Raw genomic sequence first — 17,466 nt, forward strand, 5'->3', positions numbered from 1 at the left:
TGGTAGCAAAAGATTGTGCCAGGTTGTGATGATGTGTGTGATTTGGGCATCTATAGCATTCAGCTACTCATTGGCACACAGGATTGCTCATCCTTCTTCACTGCCTGAGGCTCTTAGTATACTAACTTACATACTATCATGAAAATTAACTTACTTGCTACAACTACTATATATTGCATCTAACCAGAATTATACTACTACTACAATTACAAACTATCACAGTGATATTAACCTGCACAATGTCATACAAATGATACATATCCAATAATATAGCATGCACAAAGTACTGTCACATGCAGAGACTCTTCAGAAACTCTAAAATCTTGTTCAGTTTATAGTCGACAGTGTCACAACTCCTCTGCAACTGAATCACAGACAAGAACTCACTGACAGCTTTATCGGATTGCAGATGTTTTTGTGTTTATATAGCGTTAGTTGATGTAGTTCTACATCAGGGACTCCAATCTCCCCCCTTTAATTATGACTTGTAATTCTTATGTCACCCATTAGATGGGGGAGTGAGCAGTACATTTTTAAACTCCTATTTCCTGTTAGCCTCTGCAGGAGTCAGAAAATATCAACCACAGTCACATTCAAACCAGCTACGGTTTGGGAAAAGTGATTCTGTTTCGCTGGTGTTCTTTTTATCTTCCTGTGGCCTTCCTCTGGGCTTCAGGCAGACAGTGAAAATTTGTGTGGGAGCCACAGTAGTTTGAGTGCTTTGATGCTAATCCCATCCTTTCACAGAATATGTATCCAATCTCCCTTTCAATCAAGCCAGCTCTTTGGTTGTGGACAGGTTTCTACATGAAGTGAATTTGCATCGCCTGTTCTGCTGCCACGCATCTCAAACACAACAGAGGCAGCTGTAAAGACAGCGCACCGTTGTAATCTGGCCATTTTGATATGAGGTTCATGTTCAAAAAAATGTTTTCTGTTATCTGCAGTGGTTTCAAACCTTTTTCCTAGGCTTCAAATGATATCCAAGTAATGCCAGAAAACTCACAAATAGAAAAAATAGAAAAGGATATCCTAATCATTTACAATTTTAACCAAAAACTAATTTAAGGTTTTATTTTATCTTCATATTATTGAACAGGACTGATTTTCTACCTACCCGCTTCAGTGAGATGAGGCCGATTGGAGCTCAACCCATCTTTTAACCTTGGAAATTGCCCACAGATTCACTTGGGGTAAAAATGCCCTTTAATAAGCAGTACTAATAAATCACAGACTCACCTTAATAAAGATGTGAGTCATGTGCTGGCTGGCTCTAGTCCCGGCTGTAATAACTTAAAAGGTGGTGCCACAGCCCCTGTCACAGGAATGTCATGTTATGTCATCTGCGTTATATCACAGGTTTAAAGGGTCTCTCTTCACCAGCACTGGAATTCAGGAAACAGGTAGACATTTTAGATATTTGGACACTATAAAAGTACAGTATTGTTTAATTATTGAAATCCCATCCAATTCCTACAATGCTTAGAAACATGGATGCCAAGATATTCAAACAGCATTGATTATTTTTGGGAAAAACTTGTATGTTAGCCACACACAGGACATTTTATATAAACAATCCTATCCGACAGTCAAACAACAATAAAGTGCTAATAGAGGTGACTGTATTTATGACCGCAATTATGAAAATGCCTCTCATGCACAATTTTGTGGATAATTAAAAACCAGATGCAAATGTTATTACTTTTCATGTAGCAACACATTAAGAGAGGTGAATACAGGCCGGTTTATTTAATGCCTTGAATGATGTATTATAAAGGGCTTTGCAAAGTAAGATCAATGCTAAGTCCCATGTGTATGCTGCTCCTATGAGGTGGTCTGGTCTTGGGTGAAGTCCTTCCACTGAATACAATACATTTTTCAACAGCTACAGCACAACTATTTCTGTTTGATAATTCAAAGATGTTTGGGGAAAAAAAAAAAAAAAAGAATTCTCGGTTCGTTTTTTAAAGAAAGCTAACCAGGATGTGGGGGGGCATGCTTTCAGAGTTTTCAGGAAGCAACATGCTTGGTTAAGCTAGTATGGGTTAGCTCATTTTGTGTTTGCAGTGTTTGTTTGTTCTCATTTTCATTCTCACCTCAGAAAAAGGCAGTCAAAAAGTGTCCCACTGGTGTCCAATATGGCTGTTACTGCACAAGCACTTTACACTCACCTAAAGGATTATTAGGAACACCATACTAATACTGTGTTTGACCCCCTTTCGCCTTCAGAACTGCCCTAATTCTACGTGGCATTGATTCAACAAGGTGCTGAAAGCATTATTTAGAAATGTTGGCCCATATTGATAGGATAGCATCTTGCAGTTGATGGAGATTTGTGGGATGCACATCCAGGGCACGAAGCTCCCGTTCCACCACATCCCAAAGATGCTCTATTGGGTTGAGATCTGGTGACTGTGGGGGCCAGTTTAGTACAGTGAACTCATTGTCATGTTCAAGAAACCAATTTGAAATGATTCAACCTTTGTGACATGGTGCATTATCCTGCTGGAAGTAGCCATCAGAGGATGGGTACATGGTGGTCATAAAGGGATGGACATGGTCAGAAACAATGCTCAGGTAGGCCGTGGCATTTAAACGATGCCCAATTGGCACTAAGGGGCCTAAAGTGTGCCAAGAAAACATCCCCCACACCATTACACCACCACCAGCCTGCACAGTGGTAACAAGGCATGATGGATCCATGTTCTCATTCTGTTTACGCCAAATTCTGACTCTACCATCTGAATGTCTCAACAGAAAATCGAGACTCATCAGACCAGGCAACATTTTTCCAGTCTTCAACTGTCCAATTTTGGTGAGCTTGTGCAAATTGTAGCCTCTTTTTCCTATTTGTAGTGGAGATGAGTGGTACCCGGTGGGGTCTTCTGCTGTTGTAGCCCATCCGCCTCAAGGTTGTACGTGTTGTGGCTTCACAAATGCTTTGCTGCATACCTCGGTTGTAACGAGTGGTTATTTCAGTCAAAGTTGCTCTTCTATCAGCTTGAATCAGTCGGCCCATTCTCCTCTGACCTCTAGCATCAACAAGGCATTTTCGCCCACAGGACTGCCGCATACTGGATGTTTTTCCCTTTTCACACCATTCTTTGTAAACCCTAGAAATGGTTGTGCGTGAAAATCCAAGTAACTGAGCAGATTGTGAAATACTCAGACCGGCCCGTCTGGCACCAACAACCATGCCACGCTCAAAATTGCTTAAATCACCTTTCTTTCCCATTCAGACATTCAGTTTGGAGTTCAGGAGATTGTCTTGACCAGGACCACACCCCTAAATGCATTGAAGCAACTGCATTCATGAGAAATTGAACAGGTGTTCCTAATAATCCTTTAGGTGAGTGTATTTTGAACCGCTTGGGCCACACCTACGTAGAAGCTTAAATTGGAATAGTGATTCAAGATGTGACAGGAAGTGGGGGAATGTTAAAAACAAGCAGCTGCCCTTCTGGACTTCCATTGCAGTCAGATGACATCGCCCCAGATCCCACCCCTCAGCCAGTGCTCTTTTATTCTGTTCAGATTGCCTGGCTGTGTCAGATACACTCCACTCCAATTAATCCCAGTTTAAAAGCACAGAGAGCTGCTCCGAGTGGGAGTTCTCCCCTTTTGTAAATTAATGAACTGTTCAAGTTAATTATTTACACAGATGCAATGTATTTTGTTACAAAAATATAAAATGTATACATGGGCACCTAATATATATTTTCTATATAAACATATACAAATTCAGAAAGTTTGCATTAGCATTTAAATAGTGTAAAGTTTTTAGTTGTTAGATACTTCATTTGGTTGAGCTTACTCCTACTCTGACTCAGCGAGATACAATGTAAGGGTGAAAAAACAAAAAGATCGCTTTTAAACCAACTGTTTTTCACACCATGAAACCTAATTTGGCATTAAACAAAATGTGCTTTTAAGACACTTAAGACCCTGAGCACATTCAGTCTGCATTAATAAATAAGAGGAAAGAAACAGCCTTGGGTTGTTTTTTGTTCGCTGGGGACTGCTCAGTGATGGCATCTGTCTTAATGCAGTTACTGCTCTGTTCGCAGGGAAAAGCCTCCACCGGCTACAGGCCAGCCAGCTCTCTGGACAGCACCTGCTTCAGGAGATTTCGAGACAGCGAACTGGCAGTGAGAAATTATATCATTTGACACATCAAACACCAAGGCCCCCAGGCAATATTTCTCAGTTCAATAAATGAAGAGAAAAAAAATACTCTCTTAAGAGGTGGCATTTTCAAAGACCTTTGAGGTCACATACCTACCAGACTGATAAAGAGCAATCCCTGCCAACCTGCCAATCACCGGCGAGCGCCAAGGGTCAGCCAGGCAAGAATCAATATGCAGAATCGAGGATTGAGCCGGAGCACTAGATTTCAGCGGACTTGCAGACACTAATGCAGAGGGTCTCTGAAAACTAATTTAAAGCTAAGAAAAAATACTGCTTTTGGGAAGGCAAGTTGGCCTTTTTACCTTTTCCAGGCTTCCCTCCAGGTGCACCTAAAAAGAGATGCATACTCTCCCAGGTGTCTAGTGATTACAAGCCCAATGCATAAACTTCTAGCTACATCTTTAAGAGACTGGTTTTGAAACAGTCATGACAAGGCCCCCTATTAAGAGCTGTAGGTTTCCTGTAGCTGGCAGCCCCTTCAGTCTGTTCCCATAGCTCTCCCTGCTAAAGGTTTTCTTAATTAGCCTCCATTTCCACCGCTCTGTCAAGAATCCCGTTTCTGATGAGAACCCACATCCTCTCATGTTCGCTGAAACCTGTCAGGGTGCAGATCTACTCCATGTATGCAGAACAACATTAATAAACCTGTGCAAGTCTTCCCCCCAAATGCACTGCTGCCTTATACTCTGTCCTGTCAATAGGAATTTGTCATCCCTGGAAAGGACTTACAGCTCATATTATAAACAGTGTCCATATTATTAAATATGACAGGAAACTCTTTTAGAGTTTAGTGGATGTGAAAGAGCAAGAGGGATCATGACATAACTGATACCCAATTTAAGGCAAATATATAGAGGTGGGAAAAACAAAGCACACAAGAAGACACACCATTGTGGCTCCCTTCTGATGTTTTATTATAAAAATGTGCAGGAAATAAGAGAGATGGAATGTAGATTTAACAAAACAAGACATGCAACAAAGTTTGCGTTTAAAACAAAGGATATAAATAAAGTAATACATTTTTATTCATAAACAATGCTATCCCTTTTAGAACAAACATATAAAACATGTTACATAAATACCATGACGCGTCGCAACTGTCAAACTCCGGTTCTTGTTAGTGAACTAGGGCAGCCAGCTGTCTAACCCCCTCAGCTTTCATCACAGTTCTGCACTGGGGTGATTAAGACAGTGCGCTGAAAATACTGCAAACAGCCCCATCTCCTTTAAGGCAACATTTTGAGCAGAATATCTAAACACTGACAAGGGACTCGGGAAAGTCTTCTCTCAACAGGAGAGCCCGAGAGATTCTGAAAATGAGATTCGTTTCCAGCAGAGGAAAGCAGTCTAACGTACCAGGACCGAGGAATGTATGAATCCAGTGCTCGTCTTTTCTATCCCATTAAGGGATTCGGCAAAATGTGCTGGAAAGTGCCGATGGCAGGTGACTTGAAATGATCTCTGAACCTCCAAGACAACAGGGAGACTCAACCCATTATCATAAGTCCTTCTCAATTAAAAGTGACTACTAAGTGTTTTTCTTCAGTACTTCCCCGACTTTATTAGTGCTTGAAGTCTTCAGTGTGCAGAATGGGATATAAAGATATTTTTGGCAGTTTGATTGTTAGCCTTTATCAAGTTACATCCCTAAAAACAACTATAGGAAGAAGCATTTTCACAAAATAATTTAAATGGGGATTTGTAAGAAAAAAATGTCAGGTCTAGTAATAAAGTTTGTGAAGTTTTGGGAGGCATTTCCAGCAGTCTCTGTAACAAAGTTATATATACATATATATATATATATATATATATATATATATATATATATATATATATACACTGCCAGATGTCTATTTAAATCAAACAAATCAACAAAATATAAAAGTACTTCACCACTAAAAAGAACTTGAAGTTATCTCGCTACACAACTGCTGAAATCTTCTATAATGCCTTTGTCTCCCAAGGAGTCAGAGAGTACAGTAATAATTGTTGCCCATTCCTCTTGTGTCCCAGTTTGCTTTTGTTAAAATTGTGTGTTCGTTATCCACCTAAAATGTCCCTTCACATCCTGGAAATTAGTGGGTTGAATCTGGATTGTGTCATTATCATTAGTCCACTGTGTTTGAGGATTCCCAGGAGATGATTGGCCAAGTAAATTCCATCGTGTCCATCGTGGCTGTTCAGGAGCCGGTGAATGTGCAGAGTTCCCAGTGCAGTCAGTCTGTCTCACGCATAAGCTCTGCAGGTTGCATTGTGAGATTCCAGCACATAAGGAAGAGGACAACATGGTAATGTATATTTTGAAAAAAGACCCGGGTCTTGATCCTACACTCTCTTGAACTAGACAGGGCATAGTAGTGAGCCTTACTGATCAATAACTGGCTTTACAAAATAGTGGGTGATAAAAGGGCAGCGTAACTCCCAATAATATAAATTAATCAATACATAGATATCAAGATATCAATACATAATATTTACTCAATTAAAAAATATTTTGTATAGACATCTTCTATAGTGTTCTAATTCATTTTGGAGAAGAGTTTACAGAAGTACTTTAATTGGAGTGCTCTTTTACAGTGGTATATAGTCACTGCAGACAACAGAAAATGATCGCACATCCAAATCCAAATCCAAATCAACACAACACATACTACTCCTTTAGCCTAGCTCAAAGGTAACAGCATCATCTCTTCGAAGATAGGCACAGCATCAAGCGCACCAAGGAGAGCAGCACTGCAGGCTGCCTTGTGCTTTTGGGAAAGTCGAGTCAAAATCAAGTCTGCAGAAATTCAAACAGAGGAACAAAAAAAATCTGCAGAAGCAAAACACCTTCCAGGAGAAAAAATAAAATAAAATACTTGTTGGCAGTTTAGAACATGGAATCTCATCCGTTCTTTGAAAAATAAATGACGAAAACAAAACTGGGTAATTGTTTCATTTCTGAATGTGATGCTGATTTGAAATGATGGACTGCATGTCGATTTGTGAACATCAACACAGCTGCCTGGCTGGAGTGCAGAGGCCTCTCAGGACAGTCAAGAAAATGGGATTCATTTCATCCCACTGGCTGCTAAAATAACTTCAGCTTACTTCACTTTGACTGGTCCCACAGCATCCTTTTATTTGGAAACAACAAGTCAAGCTTCAGATTCTTGCTTCTGTAGACGTATTTCATTTAAGCGAATGTCCTGAAAAGTTGACTGCCTTACACTAGGAAGCAGGACATCAATATCTGAAGCAATTCAAGCTCTAGATTGGGGTGTTTTCATAGTGCCTGTGCAGAATATATAGACTTTGATTTGTCTTCATTTTAGTAGTAGAGTACAGCATAATATAGTATTACAACTATAAAAGCAAGTCAAAACTGGAGTTGTTTTAATATATTTTGGATATACTGTACATTGTGAAGTAGCAGAAATGTAACGGCAAAGAAATACAAAAAGGGCAAAGATGACAGTGTTTACACTTTGGACCAAAAACACATTTTGAAACAAAAAAACAAAATATATCTGACAGAAATAAACAGAGCAGGATTTAAGTGTATTTCCAAGCACTTAGAAATATACAATACGTATGACCCCAATAACCTTTCTAAATGTAATGAATGTTGTACCTCTGTGTGTAAGGAAAGACAGGCCCACAAATATGGTTATTAAATTACCATTATTAAAATGATTGAAGGCAAAATAAAAATGAACTGACTGGTTCTAATCAGCCCTCATCTGTTTTTTTTTTTAAACTAAGTGGATTGTCTTCTCAAAGAATCTTCAAAGAGTCACCGTAAATATGCTATTAAAATGGCTATTTAAGGTTTCCAGCTTACCAACTTAATTCTGTCCTTCCCACCTTAATTTAAACTACAATCAGAGCCGTTAAACCATGTCAGTTTCTTAATTAAATCATGGTTCTCAGATGATGACAAAACAAGCTCAAGTATTATTCAGGCTATGAATTCATTAAAGAAAACCAATTTAGTTTCTCTTCCCTGGCAGAAAATGCAGATGGTTCACAATGAAATGACAAAATTCTCTCTCTGGAGGAAAAAAAAAAAGTGTTGTTTCACTTAATAAAATGAATAAATAGCCAAGTAAGAATGCAGTGGATTATATTTGCATAAATATAGCATATTTAATAACGATCAGGAACTATGCAGAGACTTAACTGTTCCATCAATGAACTTCTCATTCTGCGTGGCACTTTTTTCTGTGGGTGTAAAATAAGGCCTACTTGAAGTCAATCTTGCTGTTAATCAATTTACTTGTGTTGGTACATAAGACGTTTTAAAGGCTGCTGGGTTTGGTAGGAATAAATATCAAACACTGGCAGCTCTACATCTTTTTATAGTCCACGGTCCTTTACTTCTATAGAAATGCTATTGTGCAAACAAATGGATGATATAAAGGTTTTTTCTGACTGCTTTTAAAAGTAAATAGAGGCTTGAAACCCAGACGTTCAAGGTTCTCTGCTCAAAAATCCTAGTAAAATGCAGGGCTGACTAGTTATAGTGGAATTATTTTTTAAAATATTTTTTTGGCTATCAGCAAAGAGTTAAATGAGGGTAATTAAGTAGGAAAATAAACTAGCATCATAGGATGTTGACTTTGTCCCTCTGCCTACGGTTCTGCTGCCTGTAAATTGAAGATGTAAAGAGGTCAAGAGGTAAAATCATCAGCCTGTATTCCCACCAGTATTTCCAAAAGATATCCCTCAAAAAACAGTGTTATATAGTTTTGAATACTGCAAAAAAATAATTACTTCTCATTTCCTAAGAGTACCAGTAAAAACTAAGTATGTCAATCTGTACAACAGGACTGTGACTAACTGGTATCGTAGAATCAGAATGGTCACTGCCATCTGTTTGGATAACATAAAAGTGAACGAAAAAAGGCTGGCACTTCACATTGAATTGCTCTAGATATGACTGAATTCTCCAATTCATTAAAGAGGTTTCTGAGTCTTCCAGTTACATCTGCAGTGTCAGGAAGCTCCTCTGACCCTCTACAAAGTGATTTAAAGTTAAGTTAGCGCAATGTTTTGACTGTCTAGCACTGGCACCTAACAGGACCTCAACTGCCAAATAAATCTCTTCTGCCCTTGGTAAAATATTGACTTGACGGTTGTTTCCTTGCTGTATATTACAAGCTGCTACTCTTGTAATGTAGCTTCCCTCGAACAGATTAATGTCGATTACATAGTAGGATTTTATTTGGACGCAATCCTTTATCATGTAAAATCTCAGCGAGGGATGGACATTTATCCTATGATTGATTGTCCTGAACAATGTTTCCGGAAAATAACATAAGATTAACATGATGCCGAGACCGATGCACTGTGGTCTTGTATAATGGTTTTTGAAAATCTCTTTCCATAGATCGGATTTGCAAATTATGCTGCACATATGTTGTATGCAGAAGCAAATGCATTTTTATTTCTCATTTTCCTTCAGAAGACTTTCACAATGCATCAGGTGGATGAGCTTGTGTTTACTTACGTGTTCAGCGGGTTTGTTTTAATTGCAGCATTGGGTGCATGAAGCAGTTTGTGTTTGATGTATTACAGAATGTGGAGAACCTTAAAATGATATAATTCCAGGAAGACAACTGGATAGGGAAAATACACTTGAAAGCATGAACTGAATAAAGAAGAAAACTAAACTATCCTTACTCTTCTTTTAAATTAAGGAACAGCTTTGGTTCAAAATATTTAAAAAGGCAGGCAGCCCTATCCTTAATAAAGACAGGACTGTACAGCAAAACATACAGCCCATCTCTTTAGAAGACCTACTTGGATATCTGCTTAAAAAGGTATCTTTACTTGAATACTGCTCAAAACACATTTGGACTGGCCGTAAATCATTTCAACGAGAGCATTTGTGTATCTGCTGGCCAACTGGTTTGGGTATCATAAAGAAGGCAGACAAATGCTGCCATACTTCATTGAAGCCTTGAGAACTTGTAAATAGCTGACACATCAGGTTACGGTGTTCGAGTTGGTCCCTTTCTACAGGCATGAGAACTGGCTCCATAGTTATATAGGTAGCACACAACAGCAAAATGTTAGTATTTTCATGGAATGTAAAACTTTCTCATAGACTAAAGCACATGGGAGGAATGTATTTGCTTCTCTTAGCCATAGAAGAAGCACATCTACTCAATCCTTCAGGCAGCCTTGAGCTGGTACATTGCAAACAGCTGCTGCCACAAATTGAGAGAAGGCAGAAATTGAATAAAGATCAAATTCTTTACCTCAGTCCAAGTCAGTAGTGTATACTGACCTGCTCTTTGAAGAATGAGAACAAAACTGCTTTCTGAACTCCTGGGACCTCTTAAGAAACAGGCCACGTAGGGTCGTTTTTGTGGAAGATCTTTGTTTCTGTGTTTTCAACAGCACCTCTGTACTTAGGTGCACTCATTTATGAGCAAGTGGAAAATAAAAGTGTGCAACTCTACTATATATACACTCACCTAAAGGATTATTAGGAACACCATACTAATACTGTGTTTGACCCCCTTTCGCCTTCAGAACTGCCTTAATTCTACGTGGCATTGATTCAACAAGGTGCTGAAAGCATTCTTTAGAAATGTTGGCCCATATTGATAGGATAGCATCTTGCAGTTGATGGAGATTTGTGGGATGCACATCCAGGGCACGAAGCTCCCGTTCCACCACATCCCAAAGATGCTCTATTGGGTTGAGATCTGGTGACTGTGGGGGCCAGTTTAGTACAGTGAACTCATTGTCATGTTCAAGAAACCAATTTGAAATGATTCGACCTTTGTGACATGGTGCATTATCCTGCTGGAAGTAGCCATCAGAGGATGGGTACATGGTGGTCATAAAGGGATGGACATGGTCAGAAACAATGCTCAGGTAGGCCGTGGCATTTAAACGATGCCCAATTGGCACTAAGGGGCCTAAAGTGTGCCAAGAAAACATCCCCCACACCATTACACCACCACCACCAGCCTGCACAGTGGTAACAAGGCATGATGGATCCATGTTCTCATTCTGTTGACGCCAAATTCTGACTCTACCATCTGAATGTCTCAACAGAAATCGAGACTCATCAGACCAGGCAACATTTTTCCAGTCTTCAACTGTCCAATTTTGGTGAGCTTGTGCAAATTGTAGCCTCTTTTTCCTATTTGTAGTGGAGATGAGTGGTACCCGGTGGGGTCTTCTGCTGTTGTAGCCCATCCGCCTCAAGGTTGTACGTGTTGTGGCTTCACAAATGCTTTGCTGCATACCTCGGTTGTAACGAGTGGTTATTTCAGTCAAAGTTGCTCTTCTATCAGCTTGAATCAGTCGGCCCATTCTCCTCTGACCTCTAGCATCAACAAGGCATTTTCGCCCACAGGACTGCCGCATACTGGATGTTTTTCCCTTTTCACACCATTCTTTGTAAACCCTAGAAATGGTTGCGCGTGAAAATCCCAGTAACTGAGCAGATTGTGAAATACTCAGACCGGCCCGTCTGGCACCAACAACCATGCCACGCTCAAAATTGCTTAAATCACCTTTCTTTCCCATTCAGACATTCAGTTTGGAGTTCAGGAGATTGTCTTGACCAGGACCACACCCCTAAATGCATTGAAGCAACTGCCATGTGATTGGTTGGTTAGATAATTGCATTCATGAGAAATTGAACAGGTGTTCCTAATAATCCTTTAGGTGAGTGTATATGAATACTGTGTTTTCCCCCACTAAACATAGCTTCAGGAAAATGTCAATGTTTCAGTGTTTTCCAAAATGCAATTTGTATCCTGTCAAGAGGAAGAGAATGATAGATTGTTCTTTCCCTCTTTCTCTACAGCTGATGTAATAATAAAAACAAATTAACAAAAAAAAACTTTGCAAGTGAAAAGAAAAAAAAACCTTCGCCCACTACACTGGTTATCAGAACAGAGTGACCTTACAATAAAGTTATGTGACAATTCTGTACACGTTCAGCTTTCAGCACTCGCTGTCAAACCAATTACAAACAAAATGGGAATCATTAAATGAATATGAGCAACTAAATTATATTTAGGACGGCTGCAGGATATACATGGCCAATCTGTGCTTCTACATTATTGGAGATTTTAACCCAGCTTTTAAAAAATACTGTACAGAGGTTACATACATTGAATGTTGAGCAGTTTTTTTGTTGATTATTTTTTTCTTTTTACAACTGAGATACACAGTGCACTTATTAAACAATTTCGAATAAATAGCACAATGGAAATAAATAGCAGAGGTGAAACTCCTCCTTGGCAAGAATCCGTTTAAGACAGTTCTTTGGGAGAGAACCAAAATTGCACTGAAGTTAAACAGCGTAAATAAGGACTATAACTTAGTGACAGTGCGTTATAACTTGACTGCTACAACAGAGGCTCCTGCCCTTCCGAGGCACAGCGGTGCAACCTGCAAAAGAGCACAGTGATCATCACATGTAGCACACTGCTGACCGATACCTCAGACATGCACTGCAACACCGAGATATACAGCTACGTACAAAAGAGGAACTCTGGTGTACTGTACCGCTGCATGCATTAAAATCTAAAACTGCTTCACTGACCAGCTCTGTAGCCTAGATACAACCCTCTTAGCACACTGAACTGCTAATTGTTTCATTTTACATTCAGTACTAATGGCATATTACTGAACATCTGAAGTGTGGCAAAATTAATAATGTTGCTATTCTTCACAGCTTCCAGAAACATTTTAATTTATAAAATATATTCAGAACATTCTGTCTTTTTTTGGGGGGGTTTTGGATAAATTAGATGGAACTAGTCAGTGAAAAATTACTGTGGTTAGATATTCAAGGATGGTGAATATGAAACAAATGAGTCAATAAACACAACTGGGCCTACACGTCCTATAAATATGCAATCACTAATTTACATACAGAAATTGCAGCCATATTTTAATTAATCATTAAACGCATGCAGGTACATTCCAGTGTGTTAATAACATTAAGGAAAATGTTTGATAGCTTGATTGAGAAAGTATTCAAACTGGAGAGACAGAATGAGTACAAATTAAACTCCATTAGGTAAAATGTAGGCTACTTCTAAGAACTGTAGAGTCACTTAAAAAAAAAAAATACACAGGTGTAACACCATAAGAGACAAATGCCATAAACCTTACAAGCTATATGAACATAATCTACAGGGAACCATGGAGGCCATAACTCCAGTCTGTCCACCTAAGCTGACCCTGCGGCTCAAGCACGGATTATTATTAAATCTGTAGGTCTTGTAGCCATGTATTCACCCATGTCACAGTCTGAGGGTGGCACAAATCACATTATGAACTGTTGTACTCTAACAGCCTAAGGCCAGTGATTCCGAACAGGCAGGGAGGTGTTGAAGGCAGTGAGAGAGGGAGGATGTAAATGGAAGTCCCACCTGTGTCCACTCATTGGTCTGGGGGTCATAGGCTTCCACAGCATTCAGATAGATCTGTCCGTCGTATCCTCCGACAGCATACAGTCGGTCGCCCATCAGACACACTCCCACAGCGTCTCTGCTGATGCTCATGGGGGCCACGGCAGTCCAGGTGTCTGTTTTAGGGTCATACCTATCAATCCACAAAAACACACCGGTAAATAAAAGCTTTGGTCCCCACATACTAAATACTATGGGCAGCAGTGTGGAGTAGCGATCAGGACTCGTGGGTTGTGGGTTCAATCCCAAGGAGGGGGCACTGCTGTTGTACCCTTGAGTAAGGTACATTACATAATGGAGCAGATAAAGCACACATCCCACAGGACCCGGCGCAAGATGCCAGTGCAGTCCACTCATTTTTATACTGCTGGTGTGGAAGGACAGGACAATTCCACTTTGCTTTTTCAGCAGAGTACACAGCTCTGTATAAGGGAGGTTAGAAATTCTGCTCACTCAAACCCGGCCGATTACCTCTCCACACAGTCAGAAAGCCGTGACGTCAGACTGGAAGCTGGCGCATCGTGCCCACCGATGGCATAGAGGAACCCATTCCAGGTGGCCACTCCTACACCTCCCCTCCTCTTCGCCATCTGCGCGCAGTGAGTCCACTTATTGGTGTGGGGATCAAAACACTCCACCGACTTGAGACAGGAGCTTCCATCACGGCCACCAACAGCATACAGCCTAAAATAAAACAATTACTAAAAGAAGGCAGTAGAAATGATGGTCTGGAAAGACTGCTGCTGTGCTGTGGTGTTCAGACTGAGACCATCCCGTGAGAGACAGTGATTGCAGACCTGGAATTGAGAGTGACGTGACGCCTCAACAATCACACTGCTTGCAGCGGCTGCTCATACAGCTTCTGTTACTCTTGGGATGGCAGCAATTTCTTACTATCTCTTGCCAGTTGTTCATTAACTGAAAATTGTCTCAGGAATAGAATTTTAACCACGGATCAATTTCAATTTTCCGGAAAAAAAACAGAAAAATAAATATATAAAGTGAAACTGAATTCACAGGAGTATCTCAATTTGTGACGGGGAGACAGAAGTCTGACATGTGAGATAAGATTCTAAAAAACATTCTATAATTGAGAGCCGTAATGTGGCTTGTTTTGTAAGAATATATTCAAATATTCAGTTGCTGACAACCTGGAACAAATGTTAAATTGCTCATTCAAGCAAATAATTAGTTCAATTTTGTGCAGGAGACAGTAAAAAACAAACAAACAGAAGACACAGTGAGGACTGTTCAGCATCCCTCATCTAAATTAACAAAGTCCTGTGCCAAGTATCGATCTACTTTTCAAAATGACAACCTCCATCATATATATAAAAGTGGACTGTTATGCAAGACCCCGTGATGCTACTGAAGATACTTTTTTATTAGGTAACTGGGCGAACTACAACAGCTTTCAATATTATCTTAAGAAGGGATGTGCAATGGCAGTCCCCAAAGCTCAGATCCCCAAAGTCTTCGGGGGGATTGATTCAGCTGCTTTCTGTCTTAATTGGCTGAATTGTTTTCTCAACTGGTACAAATTAGAGCAATTTCAAAAGGGCTTGATTACTCAACTAGGCTGCCTACAAAACCTGCAGAACTGTGGCTGCAGACCTCTTGACATACACACTGGCTAAGGGAGTCCCACAGAGATGGGAGACCCGAAGCAGAATGAGACATTGTGATCTACAGCAACAGAAAAGCTAAAAACATGCGCCTTCACTCCCCCATTGTGTAACTTACTTGCCATTGAGCACTGCAACACCAACTGTACTCCTGGGGGTGGACATGTTGGCCACAAAGCTCCACTGCCGGGCCTGTGGGTCCCACCGCTCCACGGTGTTCAGGTAACTCCAGCCATCATGGCCACCCACTGCATACATGGGGCCTTCCAGCACCGCCACACCTGCACAGCAGACAGACTGCATTACTACAGGGTCCAGAGGTCTTGTCTAAAACTAATTTCACTAAAATAATTAGTCAAGTTTGTTACTGGCAATACTTGTTTGAGTTTAAAGCAGAATCCTGTGTTTCATTTGCACAGATTCCATAATAATAAAGACATATTGTTGAAGGTAAAACATGTTAAAACTGGATCTAAACAAAATGATTTGTGCTTGCAGCATGCTTGATCTTTAACTGAAAAAAGCTTTTGCGAAACACAAATAACTGTAATTGGCAGACTTTGAAACAGCAGCCCGTAATGTCACCGTGCATGTAAGCAGCTAATTCCGACTCTGCTGCAGTTAATCCCTGACCAGTGAAAGTAAATCCTCTTTACCCAGGCCGTGTCTGTGAGTAGACATAGGTGGCATCACGCTCCAGGTTTTGTTCTTTGGGTTGTAGCACTCCACCGTGTTGAGGGTCTTCAACCCATCTCTCCCCCCCACCACGTAGAGCTTGTCGTCCAGCACTGCCACCCCGAACTGCAGCCGTCGCCCGTTCATGTTCGCCACGTGCGTCCAGGTATTTGTGCGCAGCTCATACTTCTCTATACTCGTTGCGCCTGGAGTGACAAGAAGAGGACAAACAAAGACCCACTCAGGCCTTAAAACAGCTGCACAGGCATTCAATTCATGTAATTGTTCAATGGGAATTGAAGGTCACACTCAAAGATTTTAATTTCACATTCCTGACATTTTTTCTCTAGTTTATTTTGAGGTGCTGAAAATGATAAAGTGAGGGCATGAAACTTTAATGTATAATCAGCCTCTCAGATTGAGCAACGCTGTGTGATGTGCATTTTGATTGCAAAAATCAATTCAGTATAAGTAAACTACAATTATGTGGAAAAACTACATGGAAGATGGCAGCATCCAAAAAGAGGCTGGATAGGGACTGGGTTTTCCGTAGCAGGCTGTTCCAAACCAGGATGATGTCAAAGCTTGGTGGAGTACCTTTGGTGGCGTCCATGCCACCCACTGCGAACAGCACTCCTACGGTGGATTTTCTGGGCCTGGTCCGTGGGCTCTGCAGCAGGGGGCGGCGCTCAGGTAGTAAGTGGTACTTCATGGCCTCCATGATCAGCCTGTGACACTCAATATTGTCCCGGAACAGAGGGTTATTCTCCATGTCGGCCAGGAACTAGCAGAAGAAACAATGACTGGTTATACAAAATTGGGCACCTGATAATTTATGGAGAAATTGTACTCTTGAGGTGTGGAAAAGGATTATGGGTGCATCTCCAACCCCTCGATATGTTTACATTTGATCAGCTGAACTAGAATTCTAAATAAATCCATTAACTGAAAGCATGAAATGTGATACTAACACGCACAAAGAAAAAGTGTGCGTCAGTATTTTGCATTCCAGATATCAGTTGGGAAAACAAGGCAAGAAATGGGGAACTTGAAAGAAAACATGTTAAACCAGCAGAGGGTACCAGCGTTGTAATAAAAAACTATACACGGCAACATCTTTATTTCTGTTTCTCCGTGTCTTAATAATGCAATCAGAGCAAAACTCATTACTGAGTTTGAAGCTGGCTATAAATTTACATTCCCCGAAAATGTTTTTTTTTGCCCTAGCAAAAATTAATTAAGTAAATTAAACTTACTATCTAAAAATCATTACCTCGGCTGCTAATTATGCTCTTATTTATACGTCCACTTGACACTCCAGTAACTCTTTGTGTATACTGTATGTGTTTTTAATTAGACACGGTACTAATATAAAATCAGGCTAATTGCTGTAATCAGTTAAAGGATTTCTGGCAGCATAAACAGATTCTTCACTGCTAATTACTATACATATTCACCCTCGTGTTCTTGCCACAAGCTTCTCTGCAGCACCACGTGGTTGTGCTCCACTGACTCGACTCTTCCCAGTCCCCTCTCAAACAGAAACA

At 40.4% G+C, this 17,466-nt stretch overlaps 1 protein-coding gene across 3 annotated transcripts in view; it reads right to left on the bottom strand.

The window, feature by feature from the left end:
* Nucleotides 1-7,541: 7,541 nt before the first annotated feature.
* Nucleotides 7,542-17,466, bottom strand: part of klhl5 (kelch-like family member 5) — an 85,842-nt gene continuing 75,917 nt past the window's right edge. For all 3 annotated transcript variants that reach the window (XM_066720532.1, XM_066720531.1, XM_066720533.1), the window contains 6 exons: nucleotides 16,517-16,703; nucleotides 15,901-16,125; nucleotides 15,363-15,525; nucleotides 14,091-14,303; nucleotides 13,581-13,752; nucleotides 7,542-12,591 (listed from right to left, as the gene is read on the bottom strand). In XM_066720532.1, coding sequence (XP_066576629.1) covers nucleotides 12,535-12,591; nucleotides 13,581-13,752; nucleotides 14,091-14,303; nucleotides 15,363-15,525; nucleotides 15,901-16,125; nucleotides 16,517-16,703 — 1,017 coding nt within the window. In that variant the 3' untranslated portion in view covers nucleotides 7,542-12,534. The remainder of the gene's footprint in view (nucleotides 12,592-13,580; nucleotides 13,753-14,090; nucleotides 14,304-15,362; nucleotides 15,526-15,900; nucleotides 16,126-16,516; nucleotides 16,704-17,466) is intronic.

This window comes from Amia ocellicauda, chromosome 13 (assembly GCF_036373705.1).
Source record: "Amia ocellicauda isolate fAmiCal2 chromosome 13, fAmiCal2.hap1, whole genome shotgun sequence".
Lineage (NCBI taxonomy): Eukaryota > Metazoa > Chordata > Actinopteri > Amiiformes > Amiidae > Amia > Amia ocellicauda.